The following is a 16877-nucleotide window of genomic DNA, read 5'->3' as shown; positions in this document are numbered from 1 at the left end:
TCCTGCTGCATGGCAACCCTTCCTACCCAGAGCAGCAGAGCAGTCACTGAGCTGAGACTTGGCACCACATTCACTGGGACTCCAATTTAATTTTTACCTCCCCCCCAAGCTCTTGAATCGATGCCAAAGGGAAGGCTCATTTTGGCAGTCAGGTCTACCAGAAGAAAAGTTACAGCCAAAGTGTTGGGGGTGGGACCAAGCCAGCCTATTAATAGGTTGCTTATAATATGAATTTGGGGAACTACTCCCAAATATGCTTACCCTCCTGGATCTAGGGACCTCAGGGGTGGAGTGGAATATCTAACTCAGCACTTTCAACTTCTCTGCTGCCTTAAGAGCCAGGGAGGGTGGAAAATCCTGTCTGTACCCTGCCTGGCAAAAGTATAGTTTTCCAGAAAGGTGGCTGAGCTACTGTTTTCTTCCCTTCTCCCCCAGAAAATCTGTTTTCCTCATATCTACATAGCAGCTCACTCTGCCCCACCACAAAACACCTAGGATTTGAAAGCTTACACCTCGGATTAAAAAGGTTGATATCAACAGTTTTCCTGTGGAAAACCCAGAACTCCTCCGAGAAGCAACACTGAACAAGATCAGATATTTCAAGACCCTTCCCACCACCAGCTCCTCTGGAGGACACTGAACTGTTGAGAAGACAGACTCCATGCAAAACTTCTAAGGTATTTGAGAACATGAAGAGGACAAAAGGCTGCAAGGATTTGATTTCAGGAGGCAGTCTGATTGTTATACCTTGTTAAAACATGCTTCCTCCTTCCATGTGGCAGCTCACAACCTAAGACTCCTTTAGAAGTGCTGGGGTGAGTCGAGTACGCACGGTGGCAAACGGAGAGTCCGAAGGCACCAACAGGCAGTATATGTGTGCTCCATCTCAGCTACTACCACCTCTCCACACCCACAAGGCTGCTTCTCCAGTCTTCCCAAACAGACCAAACTGTCCTTGCACGTCTTCACTTTTCCCCCATCAACAGACCTCCCACTCCAGCCCCATGCCTCAGCCAGAGAGCCAAGCACAGGCAGAAGCCAGCCCCTGGTGACCCTGACTGACATTTCACCAACAGGCACGTCAAGACCTTTACGGAAACTTTGCAAAATTACGCCACAGAGGTGTTCAAAAGTTCCCAAATTTCTGATGTTTTACATCAACACCTCACCATCCTAAGCCTTCAGAAGCTGAAGGAGATACCAGCTACACACACTTCTCATTGTCACACTGGGGCCACACTCCGTATCAAGACCAGCAGCTCTGGCCATATACCTGCAAGTAACTCCCACTGTTGCTTGTAGCTAGAGAATGGACTCTCCCTTAGTTTGCAGACACTTGGCCACTGATCAAACCTACAGTTTTACCTTAGCATTAGCAGAGACAGAAAGAAAACAGGCTCCAAAACACGTCAACACACATTAAACTCATCTGTCTGAAACCAAGGAAAAAGCAACAGTAGTTTACCATTTTAGACATGCTTGATAGGGCTCTCCTGTAACACAAGATACTGAAGCACCTACACGCTACATGGTTTGGATTCAATAGGATAAAAAATTGCAATCAGCTTGCCAACAAATGAGAAGTTAATTTTTCATACATCTCAGATTTCACCCTAGGTTTTACAACTCTTTGCTGCCCTTGCATCTCCCAAGACATTTTAAAACCTTTTCACAAAGAGGGAACTGAAGAGACTGATTCTAACATGTGCTGTTCAATACTGATTCTTGAGCAAATTCTTTGCTTCCAATGTCAAGATTACTGACATGGTTAAAACCAGGCATGCAACCTGTGGCAGGCACAGGATCTGAATTCCTCTGAATGCAAACCCACAATACACCACCAGGCAACCAGCAAACCCTAACTAAACCTGGACATTGTATGTGTATCTATAGGTATGTACCTACACACACTGAACTTTCTGTGCAGAATTCACTTACAAAAGAACTGTCCTGGCACACCTCCAGGCACAAAGCTGTGGCAGAGGGGAACTCTTTGATAGTCATATCTCCATGGTTTTAAAGGCTATGCTGGCCTGTCAATTACCACAAAGGAATTTAAGGGTTTTTTTTTAAAAAAATAATTGGTTTCAGAAGAAAAAACAACAAAAATTAGTTCACTTTTTAAAAACTGAAGGTGACTTTTCATTAAATCAATGGCAGCACTTCCATTACAGGAGAGTGGCTCTCCTTCACAACTCACACAGAAGGAAAATACAGAAGAGTCCACAACTAGTTCAACTCAAAGGGCCCTGAGTTCTTCCATTAAGCCAGGAACAACACCCAGGAGTCAACTCCCAGACTTGAGCTTCAACCACTAAGTCTGCTTCAAAGCAATTCCATTGCTAATCTAACGGCTGCAGGAGACTGCTCCTACACCCCCTTAAACCAGCAGACCACACTAATCTCTCCATCTGCAATAGACACACATGCCATAGGGGTCTGGACAGGATAAGCAGAACAGATGTTTAAGTGTACATACAGCCTGGGGAATCATCTTCAGAGCTCAGCTCCTAACTTCACATGACACAGGAACTAACAGATTTCTAGAGAGCTTCACAGGACACGGGAACTACGGAGATGGAGACATCTGTCTTTCTTATACCTTTGCAGCAGGAAGGTGGAATCAGGCACACACGTGTTGTGCCTACAGATATTGCACAGCTCCCAAGCACCCCCAGATGCGTCTGACCCAGCAAACTCATCCATACCTATGACAAATAGAACATCATGCTACAAAACCAAACCAGAAGCACCATAGCACTGGAGGGGAAAAGCACCTAGCTGTGCCCTAGTACTCATTAAAAATATTATTCCTAAATGCTTGAACTGCTGGGAGATTTTTGCTGCCTCAAGCCAACTGCTTCATCAGGACTAACACAGTATATTTCCCTTAAGCCAACACAAAATTGCTGATCTTGGAAACTTTCAAGGGAAGAGACCCCAGTCACGGCAAGCAGCCTTCAGATCCCATGGTGTAGCTATCTGGTTAAGTCCTTCAAGGTAGCCCCAGCCTGTCAGAGGCTTCAGAGCACAAACACCCAAACACAAGCACTTCAGCTGACCACAAAAGGATGCACAAAGGATCCCAAAGACAGTGCTCGAGCACTGTCGATCAAGGGATGTTTACTCAGGTTTCTTGCACAACTCTTAGCTGCACAAGGCAACGAGGACAAACAGACATTTTCAGCAGCACCCCAGGTTGCTTTCTCACACAGAGTCACGTCCTTCAGCCCCTGCCACAGGGACTGGCCCGCTGTCAGGAGGCTCTGGGGAGCGATGCCCTGCACAGCCTGAAGGACTGCTCTCAAAATGGTGCTTGGCTCATAGAGCCAAAGAGCAGAAGACAGCCACAGCTACACAAGGAGGCCTCACCCCTTTTCTCCAGTAAGGAGGCAGGGCAAGAAGCCCAGAGAATGATCTTAAACACAGACCTCATCAGGCTTCGCCCAACAATCAGCCTGAAGTTGTGCCATTCAGCTCTTTTCATTTAGAGAAAGGTGCAAGACTTCTCTGAAGGATGGACAACCTCTCCCATGCTAGCAGAGGGGAAGAGAGGCTCAGTCTGATAACTTTGGCGAGGCTCTAGACTCTTGTGGGGGAAGATTCAGAAACCAGGGCTATCACAAGCACAAAAGCCGTTGATACTTCGCGCTACAACACAGCCACACTTATCCACACCGCTGGACTTCAAGGGCTTGCACCTACCTCAAGTGCCCCAAGCTGTAGTATCGTGACTCTCCGTCCGTTGACCGAACCACCTTGACAGTGAACATGGGCTGCAGCTGCCGTAGCTCCAGCAGCACGATGGCCAGGTAGTGAATGAAGAGCAGAGCATCCACCAGAGATACCGCGTACTGCACTATCCCTTGGTAGTTGGTGTCCTTCGTGTCCAAGATGCGGACGCCGTAAAACAGCCAGTAGGAGAACACAAACAGGAATATGAGGACCAGCAGAAGGGCCCGAAACACAAACACCCTTGGTATATCTGCCTTGGGCTGGCGGAAAAACAGAGCCCAGGTCCCAATCAGAAGAATGAGGAGTTTAAACGCCACAGAGATGAACAGTCCCTCACAGACAGTACCACATGGCTCCAGATCATCCCGCCACAGGATCTGGGGTAACAGAATGAAGGCAATAGGGGTAAGGAAGACAAGGAGTCCGAGAACGGCCGCCACTGTTAGGCCCAGGTAACGTTTGCAGTCCAACCCAACGCTGTCCTCCAGGTCCTTACTGATCCGGGCAATGTCCTCCTGGGAAATACTGTGCTCAGAGGTGCCTGTGATTGCTGTTGTGGTCTCACCCCAGTTGTCATCCTGAGGGAGGAAGAGATAAAAATAATATGGAAACAATCAAGTTATTCCTTCCAGGACTTCTTGCCCAGAAAGAGATTGCTGCAACAGACTCAAGTCCCAGAAAACAATTACAGCAAAAGCAACACCTTCAATATTTTGAATAATCAACGCTGAAAATTGGCAAAGGCTTGGAAATGACAGCAACTTGTTCAAACCAGTGACTATACACATTAGGTGTTAAAAACCTGTAACTCCAAAGCAGGTAGCTCTGCTTGCCATGCCACTCACTGTACCCCAGAGGTTCCTTTTCCAGCACACTTAATGAGTAACATCTCGTAACCCTTGGAAACTGCAGGAATCATCAGTTCCCATGTGCAGGGCAAGGGCTCGCACTCTTCCAGCCCACAAATTCTGCGGCACAAGTGCACCACAGAAGCACCTGGAAGGGAAATGTTCATTTCAGCACTTCAACCCAGTTGTTGTTGTTGCACAATCAAAAGCATGTTCACACGTTATTTCTCCACCAGTAACAGAAGCAACCATACTTCCAGCAAGTTCCTCCACTTGCTTTTCTTTTATTGTCTTCTACAGTAGCGCTGCTTTCAACAGCTGACATTTCAATAAAAGTTTAGTTAAACCAACAAATTACAGGTGGTCACAGAGGATATTTTCAGGTATGGGGCTTTAAGTTTAGAGGAGCCTAGGCTACCAAGGAGCTCTGGTATTAGAGTTTTGGACATCATCAGAAGCCGCTCAGCCATAAAGAAGCTTACCTGAAATACAGTTAAATAGTCAAATTTCAGATTACATTATTTTTTTCTGAGAGTCTCATTTCTTCCCTAGCTAATATCAGAGAACTCTTGCAAGCTAGTTCTCCCAACCCACAATGCCTCCTTCCTAGTGCTGGCACAGCCCAAATGTTACACTGGCATGTATGGATTTGACTCACAGCTGCTGCTGGAGTGACTCATGCACATAAAGGCTCCTGATGTTTCCCACATATACATGCCAAACAGTGGCAAATTCAGACACTTTGCTCCTTGGCACCTGACACCTTTGTAGCTACAACACTCATTCAGAAACACACATTTTGCTCTTCCTTCTACCCTCCTGTGAGTATCTTCCTGCAGCCTATTGTCATTAATCAGATTTACACCTTCCCCTAGACTTCTGCAGCTACACATGCTGATCAAAGCACTTTGTTTTAAAGAAACAAGCATAATTTTAAACCTTTATTCACTTCTTTAAGAGAGTTAGAGGAAAGAGTCTTCAAGAATCTTTGGGAAAGGAATAGACAGAGGCAGCACAACTACTTTGAACAACTCCAGGGATTTAACTTCTAATACATTCCAAGACATCAATACCTCCCATGCCTAGAGCAGTAGAGTTTTGAGAGACCAACCACAGTCAGCATCTTGAATTAATATAGAGTTTGAGTCACTCCTCACCAAAACAGAGGCTACAGGAGATGTGCATTGTAGTACGTCCAGAAAGGCAGCATAATCCTATCACATTTCCCTCTTTGCCAGTGTCTCCAGTCAAGCAATCTAAGCATTTCAACTATTTTATGTTTATGCATAAAATAGCTCTGCATAGTTTCCTCCATTTGATGACCTGAGAAACTGTGCAGAAGAGAGAAGGGACAGAAGCACCATAGCAGCTTAAGGCTAAAGCCCAGAAAACAACAAGCAACCCAAGGCTAAGTCTACCCCTTATAATTGCTTTTCCCACTTCAAGTGGCTCAAGCAACAAAATGTGAAGTTATATGGAAATAAGAGTCTAAATCTCTAGTCGTGCAAAGTTGTTGGACCCAACCCAGGGCACCCTGCTCTCCTAGGAGAAAAGTCTCGCTTATGCATCAACTTATTTTGCTTTGGCTTTAATTCATATTGAAGATGTCTGCATGAAAACAAGGACTGAAGAATTCACCCGTGCCTTTAGATCTATTTGAAGTAATAGCTAGGACTCATAGGAAAAAAGCATCTGATTACAAAATACCAGATGGCAGCACATGAAGCGAGTCCACCTGTAGGTACACAAATACTGTTACAAGTACTACCATACACAGTTTGGGTGGAAACTGGGAATAATTTTTTTTTATTATTTATTTTTTTACAGGGCAGGGGTGAGTGGATAGCCAAGGATTAACAGACCCCAAATCCAGCCCAGGAGCCACTGGAACATCCTGAATTTTAAGTCTTGCAGCATCAGCCATTTGTTGAAAATGAACATGCAGCTTTACATCAGTTGTTAGAACAGAGAGGGTACTGGATCCAGCCTAGGTGCATTCTAAATCCAGTGTTAGTCCATTCTTTATTTAACCCAGTGTTAATGTACTAACTTTCACAGAGTTTACCCTCCTTCCCTGCTATTTCACATTAGTTTTATTTTTCTTGCCTCCTTTCCTTACTGGGATCCTGGTCCTAATTTGCTTTACATGATTACCTGGAGCACACTCTGCTTAAAAACCAAAGTGCACATACAGGTGAAAGGGTTGACTTGAATTATGCACAACGAGCCGATGGAAACATGTTCCTATAGAGCTTGGCAGATGACACTCTGGAAACAGAGGGCAATTAGTGCCCCAGGAGTAGTCACATCAGCACTGGTGCTGTCAAAAATAATGCTCTCGGAAAAAGACAAAACAGACGGAGAGCTTGGCTTTATGCATGAATAAAGGGTACCCATAAGTTAACAATTTCCAAGCTCCAGGCTCACTTCTGCCCCCTCCTTACCTGTCCCTCCTCTGGCCGAGAGGCGTCGTTGCCGAGCAGCGGCTCCGCGGGCGGGGCCTGGATGGTGACCGACTTCTCGGAGCGGCTGCCGTCCTTGCTCCGCGGGGACTTGTGCCGGTCTCGGCTCCTTGTCCAAACACAGCGAGAGGGGAACAACGTTACCACAGCTTCTGCAGCAGGGCTGGGAGCCTGCTACACCTCTACCAGCTGCTCTAAGCGTTTGGCTGCAGGCACGCTTGCCCACCTCTTGATCAATGCTGACACAAACTGTGACAAAACAAGCCTTGGAAGAGGTAGAAAGGGACCCTGCCCAGAGCAGCCTATGGCCTGGTGGCTGGGACAGTGCACCCTCTCAGTGACAGGGGTACAGCCCCACCACCTCGTCTCTTCAAACAGCTTCTGCCAGTGCTGTGCTTGACAGGGAAGCTTGCACTCTCCACACAGCTGGTGACTCCATTTGGGACTAACTGGTCTACATAGCTCTCTGCCTGCAATAAACTATCTCACAGGAAGGGGTACAGTTAGCACAAGGAATTCAGACAGCTTTAATTCCTGCAGCACAGTCATGTCAAGTAGGGCATTAACACTATAGGACATTCGATGAAGTTCATTTCCACACATCAACAGTTAACCTCTTACAAAGAGAGTAGGAACATCAGTGGTACCAGGCTAGTGCTTACTTCCACAGTACTCTTGTTACACCTCATTGCTTTTTATCTGAGAATGTCCCAAAATGAATTAAACCCCACCAGTCTGCTCATCAGTATTCCCCTCCCTTTTCCCACCCTGGAAAGGGTAAGGAAAGCAGACTCTGCACCAGACCTTGACTGTGCTCAAGATCTAGCTTGAAGCTCAGGGGCATCCAGTGTCCCAGCTCTGCTCTTTCCATTACATCTTTCTTGGAATTACCAAAGCCCAAAAGTTTCATGGGATGACACCTTTTCCTGTTCATAGGAAAAGGCTCTAGGATTATGTTGTTTTGGGAACTCTGAAGACATCTTTCCATGTGGCATTCTAAACTGCAAAGGGCAATTCATATTGGGCGTGGGGATGTTGAAGGGAGGAAAGCTAAATGAGATGTTTTCCTCACTAACTGGTCTGCAAGCAAAAAAATTTCACTTCATAGAAGAATTCTTTTTCTAACCTCACAAGATATGTGGCTGCTTCTGAAATGCAAAGTTATTTTGGATCACCTCAGTTCTAAGTTTCATAGACTGTGGGGCACACACTTTGCATATAAAACTAATGATGAAGGAAAAATAAAAAGATAACATTTCTAAGTCATCGGAAGTTTACAGCAAGATGGTTTTTGAGGCTGGTGTACTACCACAACAGAAAGGGCTTGCTATTCAGGTCCCGAAAAGCCCGACTTCTAATCCAATCAATGCTGGTAAAAGACTTCTTGTGGACTCAAGTACCACTCAAATCCTATTAAAAAAAAACAACACACCAGCAACAGAGTAGCCAGGAGGATGGTGGGGAGAGATAGGGAACCTTACTATTAAACACTAAAGAATAGGCACCAGAAGAGAAAACAACCAGCAATTATCAGCTTAGGAAGACTGACACGTCCTCTCCCCAGAGGCTTCACTGATCCCTCCTACTTTAAGAGCAGGGTTACGTGATTTTTTTTTTTTTTTTTTTTCTTTTGGGGCTCTCCCAGTCCTTTTCAGTCCTTCTGGCCATACATAATCCCAGCATGCATCCTACAGGTTGAATATCAATAAATTAGCAGCATTATTGCTTCCAGTCTCCTTACTGGGCTGCTCCAGAGCTGTAGCCCCACCTATTTCATCCCACCTTACAATGTTTTCCATGGGACATAGCTGAGAGCAGTAAGTAATTAAAAATTAGCATTCCCTTACCCTTGTCTGTGGGCTTTTTTGGAGTGACCTGAGTAGTGGGAGTATCCCGAATACGTGGATTCTGTATCCATTGCAGCAGACATTGGGTCTGCACGGAAGGGGCACAGATTTTACTTAGAAGACAAGTTCCTGGTGCTCCTGAAGTGGAGTCCGTGATAAAAGTGCTTTCCTGGGTACTCTTTGCTTCTCAGTCATCAGTGAGGTCTGGTCCTCAGAGAGCGAGTGAGCTCCACTTAGAAGGAATCCAATGAGGGGAGGGGAGGGAGGGTGCTCAGCTCCTCACACTCGACCTGAGGAAAGAGAAACAGGCATGCAAGTGCACTCTAAGCAAAGCATCATCAACTCCCTCCCTCTGGCCACGTGTCACCACTCATCACACCGTGCCCAATTCACCATCTTGCCCTAGCCAATCTCTCCTCCCAGTCTAGTGGAATACATGCATTTGCAGAGCTTTAAATAAACTGATAATAAATCCCTTTTTTGCAAAGTCTAGCCCATTCGTCTGAAAATCCAGTGGAAACAGTGTCAGTCACCTGGAAAAGACAGTAACTTGGAGAAGGCTCAGCAGCCTAGATACTTGAAATTCACCCCCAGAAAAAGCACCAGGCTTGATTTTTACACCCCTGTCTCTTTACTTGTGTAATGCACAGACCAGATACCCCCAGATTCAGAACAGCAGCATTACAGCCTTATGTAGGGGGAAGGGTGGGAGGCAACAATGATTTTCCTAAGACAAATCCAGGAGAGGATCAGACCACAATGTCTGAACCTGCTTTGTTATCACAGCTGCAAGGTGTGCCCGTTCCACATGCATTACTTACTATACCATCAATGGCAGCGTGAGCACCTCCCTTTCTTTGTAACCTTTGCCTCCAGAAGCTAATTTGGGCCTTGAAGAACTGAATTTTATTAAAAATTGTCTCTATATTTACCCATTTTAATAACACTGGGGAGAGTTGATTAGAGAGCACATCCAGCTTATATGGGCCAACAATTCTTACAATATATTTCCATTTGGAACAGAAGCTTAGGTCTCGTCCACAAAGGGCAGAAGAGGGTTACATTTTTTGGAACAGGATCAGGGCAACATCAGAACAATTTCCAACACTGACACGCCAAAAACCCTGAACCCCATGGGGAAGAAGGGTAGATCCCATCCACCCTTTCCAAACCCATATCCTGCATTAGGTGAGAAGAGAAATGGAAAGGAGGGGAGTTAGTCACTGGTTTGGGGAAAGGCATGCAAACTGTGAAGAGGCACAGACGGAAGGGTTGCAGCTATGGACGGAGGCACCTTGGAAGGAGGTCCAGTGTTTGGCACTCAGGGGCACTCTCACACACCTCCTGCCCAGACAACTGCTGCCTGCAGCCAGCACAGGACTACAGCCATGCAGTACTTTCAGAGTGAGCAAAAGACTGCTCTAAAATTAAATTAGATCCCTCTGTTATTTTCTGCTCACAGCAGTTTTCAATGCTGTTAGCAGTAAAACAGTCAACCACTGCTTTCAGCCCTCTCCATCCCCAAACACAGAGGGACAACAACAGAAATCAGGCTTTATATCAGGCCAACTATTCTTTCCAGCCATAAGCTTCCTCCACTAATACCTCCAGAAAAGCCTGTAACCAAGCAGAGAGCTCTACCACATGGAAGCCGTGCCAAAGAATGAAGCCTCTTCCCCACAGGGTTCCTTGGCTGGCAGTGCAAACTGCAACGAAATAAAAGAAGCTGCCATCGGGAGCTGCAGGTATTTGCACAACACTTGGGCTTGCCAGGGCTCCTGGAAAGGAGAAGGTGGGGGGGAACTTTTGTGTACAGGAATCCCCAAGCTCTAAGTGCATACCATGCCTTGAGAAAGCTCCTTAAAGGCAGCAGATAATCTAGGAAGGACAAATAAAGATGGGAAGGCAATTCCCAGTTTTGGGAGGGGAGGAATGAGAAGGGATTCAAACACAGTGAAACCTAAAGCCAAGGCACAGCACAGTTTGGCAAATGGCATCGTTACTGTAACAGGAATAAAAAATCCCCCAGCCTGGGACACATGATGTTAACTCTTGTTAACTCCCTAGACCCGAACGCAGCCTGGAGCTTATGGCTGCAGCAACAGGCTGGGACTCATTACAGCTCTTTTACCTCTTGCCCTGGCTACTGTCCTGGTAGGCAACCACAGAAAAATCCTTCCTCTGTGTCTGTCCTTCTCCAGTCAATGGGGAGGAGGCCACCAGCCCCTACCCTCAGAAAGGGCTGTGAGGCCAGTAGAGGAAACAGCTACACGGGACCTTGCGATCGTTCGGCATCACAAACCAGAAACACCCTCAGTTGTAAGAAAGGTGATAACAGGTATTACAGGCTTAAACCAAGGACTGCTTGTGATGTTAGAGAACAAGCACTACCTTCACAAGCATACACCTCCACATCACAAGAATAGGAAGAGCAAGGAGAGCTGCAAGCACACATCAGTAAGGGTTACACATTTCTCCTAGGCTTCTAGGAAAGTGTCAGCTCCCAGTCTTTTCCTCTAACCACACAAAAGAATTTCCCCCAGCTCCCAGACAGAAGAATCAGAGCCGAGACATGGACTGAGAACACTGCTCCCCTTCTGACCCCTCTCACCCCTAGCAGCCCAGGGTCACACTTCTCTGGAGACATCAGAGAACACACCAGCAGGTAGAGGCTGCTGTGGCAACACACAGGCTGCTCAGGCAGGAACCAGGAGAGAGCAGTGCCCATCGGACGATGGGTGTAACAAGGCAGAACTGGGCATCAAGCAGAGAAAGCAAATTCATGAGAAGACCAACACAGGAATGTCAGGGCAGGCTGGATCATGCCAACTTTCGTCTTCTGTGTAAACAAGAGCAACGGTTTTGATGCAGCTCAGTGAAAAGTCAATAAGGCGGCCCCCCCAAAACGTTAAGTCTCTTGGATGGTTGTCAAAGGCACTATGATGAACCTGGGGACTCTGCACCACCTCCTTGTCCAGGTGCAGGACACACCGCTAGCTAAATGGATCTTCCTGCCAAGGCCATTATAGGGCTGTCAGGAATAAAATATATCTGCCCAACTTCATCTGGAAAAAGTGGAAGACTGTGTCTGGTGCCTAACCAAGGCTGGTCATCAAGAAGGCTCCTTAGATTTGGCTTACAAACGACAGCCTGGGCTGCTAGCTAGGCACCACTCCCAGTCTGAGCAGGATGAGATGAAGAAACCACAGAGGGAGGAGCACACTCCAAATATTTCTCATAGCCAAGCAGGTTACCTACCTCCTGGCCCATTTCACAGCCTGAAGGGGATCAGCCTTACCCCAGAAAAGCTTCTGCAACTACTAAGGAAGAGGTAGGGAATGGACCAAAAGACAACAAGCTAAACTACATCTCCAGGTTGGAGCTCTTTCAACAGCATAGGCAGAAGTCAACCCTGGATTAGCCACTACACCAACAGTACTCATCACCAGAGCCTGAGCAAAGCTAGAGAACACAAGCTGCACATGTATCCTTCATAGCATGACCATACCCAAACTAAGCACAGTCTTTAAACACCCCCACTACTAAATCACTATTAAAGATGATTCTTACCCTACACCTCTGGGCAAGGACAACTGTGCCGCATAAAGAAGCGGCTCCATCATTTGGAGCCTCAACCCTCCACAAACGAGCGTGAATTAAGAGCCCAGTTTAGCCAATTGAAACATCTTCACAGAAGAGCATTACATCTTGCAGGTCTGTGCTGAAGGCAACGTCTGTTTGCAGAGCTTCTGGCCTCGTGTGAAAGCAAGCTCCTTTGGCCCGAGGGTAAAGTTGTGCTGTGTTTCAGCACAGACAAGAAAGACGGACGGTGTGAGTAGCTTCCACCTCCACACCATGGTTCACCACTCTCGGTTGTGTCAACACAATTCTCAGCAAGCAAACAGCGCTGCTGGAGAACAAACCAAAAAAAAAAAAATCCCTTTTCTCCCCCTTGCCATGCTTTTGTCTTGGATCCTTTCCGTGACCTCGTTCACGGCACAGCCCCAAACAGCAAAACCAACACCAGGGTGAATAGCAGTGCAAGCCAAGAGCCAGAGGGGAGATGGGAACATCTCCACTCCAACCATGCCAACTGTGTGACTGCTCACCCAGCACTGTGCTCCCAGCAGGGCTGGCACTCTCGCTTTCCCTTTCCCTAACTCACCAATGACAGAAGGATACCAAGTACTAGATGGAAAACAACACTAAGGACATCCCAAAGGAAATTTTGGGACCTTATTCCTGCAAGAAAGATGGCTCCATCTTGCATGACAGCAAAGAAATGTAGTTACCCCCAAATAGTGCAAACATCACTGTAATTACAGTTTCTACACAACTCATTGTTACTCTCTCTTTTCATATGCTCATAAATCTCAAGAAAAGAGTTCTTTTGAATCACTATTTTCCGTGCTGGAAGCCCAATCCTATTTCCAATGAAGTTCGCTTTGTGATCGTCTTCAAGGGAGCACAGCTTGGCTCCCAGCCCAAGGGAAATTTAAAAGAGCAAGCTACATCTTTAAATGAAAGAGGGCAAAGGCAAACAAGAGTGCTCTTTTACATCCCATACTTTCCCGATGGATTTTCCCTTCTGAAGTTGAGGCAAGTAGCTCCAAAGCAGCTCAGCTTTGAAATCCTCATCTGTACAGTCTCAATCTTACTCCATTTAAAACTTTCCATCAATTTAGAGTTGATTTGGCAGTCGGCACGTGACGTTACGTATGTTTGGAAGTGCCATCTGGAGCACAAGCAGCCACAAGTGTCCGTGAGGATGTGGGCACGTTTGCGTCTCAAACAGCACCAGCTGTCTACAGGGTAAGGGATGCCCACGAGCCATGGTGCTGAGAAACTCTTTTTCTTCGCTTAGTGAAATGAAGAGCTTTACAAATTAAACACTCAGAACCCCAAGGGCTAAGCTATGGGATAGCGTTAAGGTTCAAAAGTGAAAAAAAATCCCCAACACCAAAAACATTTGAAGATGGCTAAGCAGCGAGGAAGCCTTCCAGCTCTGGCATTAACTCAACTGCACAGCACGGGCACACCACGTTCCTATCACTCACTCCAGAAAAACAAGAAGCTGTGCAATTTGCTGTGTTCAACTGCATCTATAGCAAGACCTAGGAGCAACGCCTCAGGAACCTTTTGCTTCTGAATTTCCTGAGCCGGCCCCAATCCAGCAATTCGATCTGCAAGTACAGAAGTTCACCCATGCTAATGTACTTCCAGAGCCAAGGCTTTCAGTTTTAATGGCCAATGAACTTCGGGAAACAAAGCTTTTCCAAAAACTTTCTATTATTTGTGCATGTCATTATGTAAGGTTAATTTTGGACTTCAGCATGTGTATAAACCAGGGCTTTTTACTCTATGGTGGTTCCTGATTTGCAAGCCCCTCATCCTAAAAAAAATGTTTAGTAGTCAGCAAGTTGAAGCCCTCTCGCAATAGGATGCCTTTTCTTTGGCTTCTCAGAAAGACTTTGTAGACCCCCGGGAATTTCCAGCCCCTAGGATGAAAGCCATTAGTCCATGACACAGATATTTTAAAAAGAAAAGTCACCAGGTTTGTTGAAGCAATCCACCTGCACGTGTAACCAGAACATGCAACAACAGAGGTCTGAAAATATAGCAAGGTTGTTTCAATTGACAACAGAAATGCCCCACCAAAACCACCACCCAAGCAAGGCCTCTTGCCTCCCTATGACATAGCTGGAAGTCGGGAAGTTCTCCCAACTATCCAAGCTTTTGAAGCAGAACCAGCACTCAAGTCTATCAGGCAAATGATACCTCAGCTGCCATTCTGTCAGACTGGCCAAAGCTTGAGCTTCCTCACTTTTATGTCTCTCCTGTGTTCCTAGACCTTCAAGTGCACCTCTTAAGCCCAGAGCCATGCAACATGGTAGAAAGTATTGTGGCCTACCCCTCATGATACCAGAGCACCTAGGTCTGTGCACAGCATTTGCCACATTGACATTTAAAGCCCCACAGCTTTATTGAAAGCAGCAGGAGAAAGACTCTTGCAAGACTCTTCAGACTCTGCCTATCCAAGCAGGATTGGTACAAGTATCCTATACCTTATTTTCAGTTTACTTTTAGTCATAGCACTTAGATACTGAGATAGCATTGAAGGCCGTAAGTGCAAGAGGGTTCTCTCCTGAAAGTGCACCCCATCCTATAGGATACTGCACACCATCCTATAGGATATTGCACATCTTCCTGCATTTTCTGTTTGAATTTAAAATGACAAAGGAGCCTACAGACCCTGATTGAGTGCCCAGCACACAACACGGCAGGACTGCACAGTGTGAAGCCTCTCTCCATCACCCTTCTCCTGCTCATCCCTGTACAAAGCCAATGCTGTTCTGACCTTGCAAGGAGAAAGGTCAAAGGCACTGACACTGAGGAAACAAACACTGTTTTTTAATTTGACCCAAATCAGACAATTCTGAAGTAAAAGCTAATGAGAAAGTAAAAGAAATCATAAGATACTCTCCACAAGGGTTTATTTTCCATCAAATTCCCCTGTGACAGTACCAGATAGAGCAAACACTTACTGTTTCCCACCAGGAGAACCAGACATCACAGTTCTCCACTCAGGTCTGTCTCTCAGGTCCCCATGCAGCACAACATGCCCTACAGCAGCAGAGCCACATTTTGGATACCATTCTTTGCTTTGGTTGCCAGAGACAGGGAAGGAAGGCAGGCAGACAGGCTACCACAACAATACAATATGCAGTTTTGCTAGGAGAGCTGCAATCATTTTGGTAGCATTTTCCCAGTACAACATGCCAGTCTGCCTGTAACAGTAAGCAACCCCGAGGTGCACGTACCCACAAGACAAGGGCCACCAAAAACACTACCACTACTAACCCAAAACCAAAAGGCCAGCAGCAGCCACAAGGAGCTGTGGGCCAGTGACTGTGGGTAGTTAGATACTTTCCTGGGTGGTTTCAATACAGACTGGGATCATTCCAAAATTTCAGCTCATAGGAAGCATTCTTAAGGAAGGCTTTCTGTAAGATTCCATTCACCGCTTATTTCTCAAAATTAGCAAGTGAAATTTGTTTCTCAAAGTGCCAACACTGGTCCCATAGTTGTAATCAGCTATGTAGCCAAACCCCAGAGGGGGAAAAGAGCCAAGCACAGTAAAAATGAAGCTCTTCAAAGATGGCAAAGCACTGCTGAAGCTCTCTTCTCCACAGCTCTTCTCCAAGTCCAGATGCCCAGGTGGTGGGCTCAAAGACAATGATACCACAGAATACATTCCATAACACTATAATTTGCTCTTCCAGCCAGCGTAACTTAATTTCTTAACCCTTTATAGATGCAAAGGCCTTGCAAACAATTCATTATTGACACAGGCAGGGCCAAAAAACTCCACTGCTCCCTCCAGTCACAGAATCACTAGATCTGCCTCCTCAGACTAAAAGCCCTGCCATCAAATCATTTATGCTTTCACAGACCCTGCAAGTCAAAGAGTTCAGCCCTTGACGTGAGTTTGTTAGCAAGCAGTCTTCTAAATAACACAACAATGTTGTTTCACAGAGGTTCACCAAAGTGGGCTGTTACCAAGACCAAAGAGCTAACCCTTAGCTTTGCTCTCTGTGTGGTGAGCTCAAAAGCCAGCACTGCCAAGGCACAGAAGAAGACTCTCCTCCGAGCTGCTGTCACTGAAGCAGATTTATCTCCAGCCATGTGAGCTGGAGCCTCCCCAGGCTGTAACTTGCTGAGGGGAAACAACCCCCCGGTCCTGCGAGCCCGCGGCTTTGGGCATCGCTTCAGCGACCGAAACAGCTGCTGAGCAGAGAAGCGGGATGGTGCCTCCCCTGCCCGTGGCTTCTGCATCCCTTGCTGCCCAGCGGGGCGAGCCCAGGGCATAACGCAGCTCGTTTCGTACGGCCTGGGCAGGCGAGGCACCGGCGGAGCCTCGGCACCGGCGTGAGCTCACCCGCGGGTTCCTCCAGAGCTCGGCTGGGCAGGGGAACCGCCGCCCG

The 16877-nt window shown here is 46.6% G+C and overlaps 1 protein-coding gene across 1 annotated transcript in view; it reads right to left on the bottom strand.

Moving 5' to 3' along the window:
* Positions 1 to 8963, bottom strand: part of LOC103768841 (vang-like protein 1) — a gene marked incomplete at its 3' end in the record, with an annotated part of 24904 nt that extends 15941 nt beyond the window's left edge. Inside the window, exons 1-4 of the mRNA XM_008935997.1 lie at positions 8893 to 8963; positions 7966 to 7971; positions 7028 to 7154; positions 3706 to 4313 (exon numbers count right to left, since the gene is read on the bottom strand). Coding sequence (XP_008934245.1) covers positions 3706 to 4313; positions 7028 to 7154; positions 7966 to 7971; positions 8893 to 8963 — 812 coding nt within the window. The remainder of the gene's footprint in view (positions 1 to 3705; positions 4314 to 7027; positions 7155 to 7965; positions 7972 to 8892) is intronic.
* Between the last annotated feature and the right edge of the window lie 7914 nt (positions 8964 to 16877).

The sequence above is a fragment of the Merops nubicus genome, unplaced genomic scaffold, assembly GCF_000691845.1.
Source record: "Merops nubicus isolate BGI_N331 unplaced genomic scaffold, ASM69184v1 scaffold742, whole genome shotgun sequence".
Classification (NCBI taxonomy): Eukaryota; Metazoa; Chordata; class Aves; order Coraciiformes; family Meropidae; genus Merops; species Merops nubicus.
This window is presented reverse-complemented; position numbering and strand designations above follow the sequence as displayed.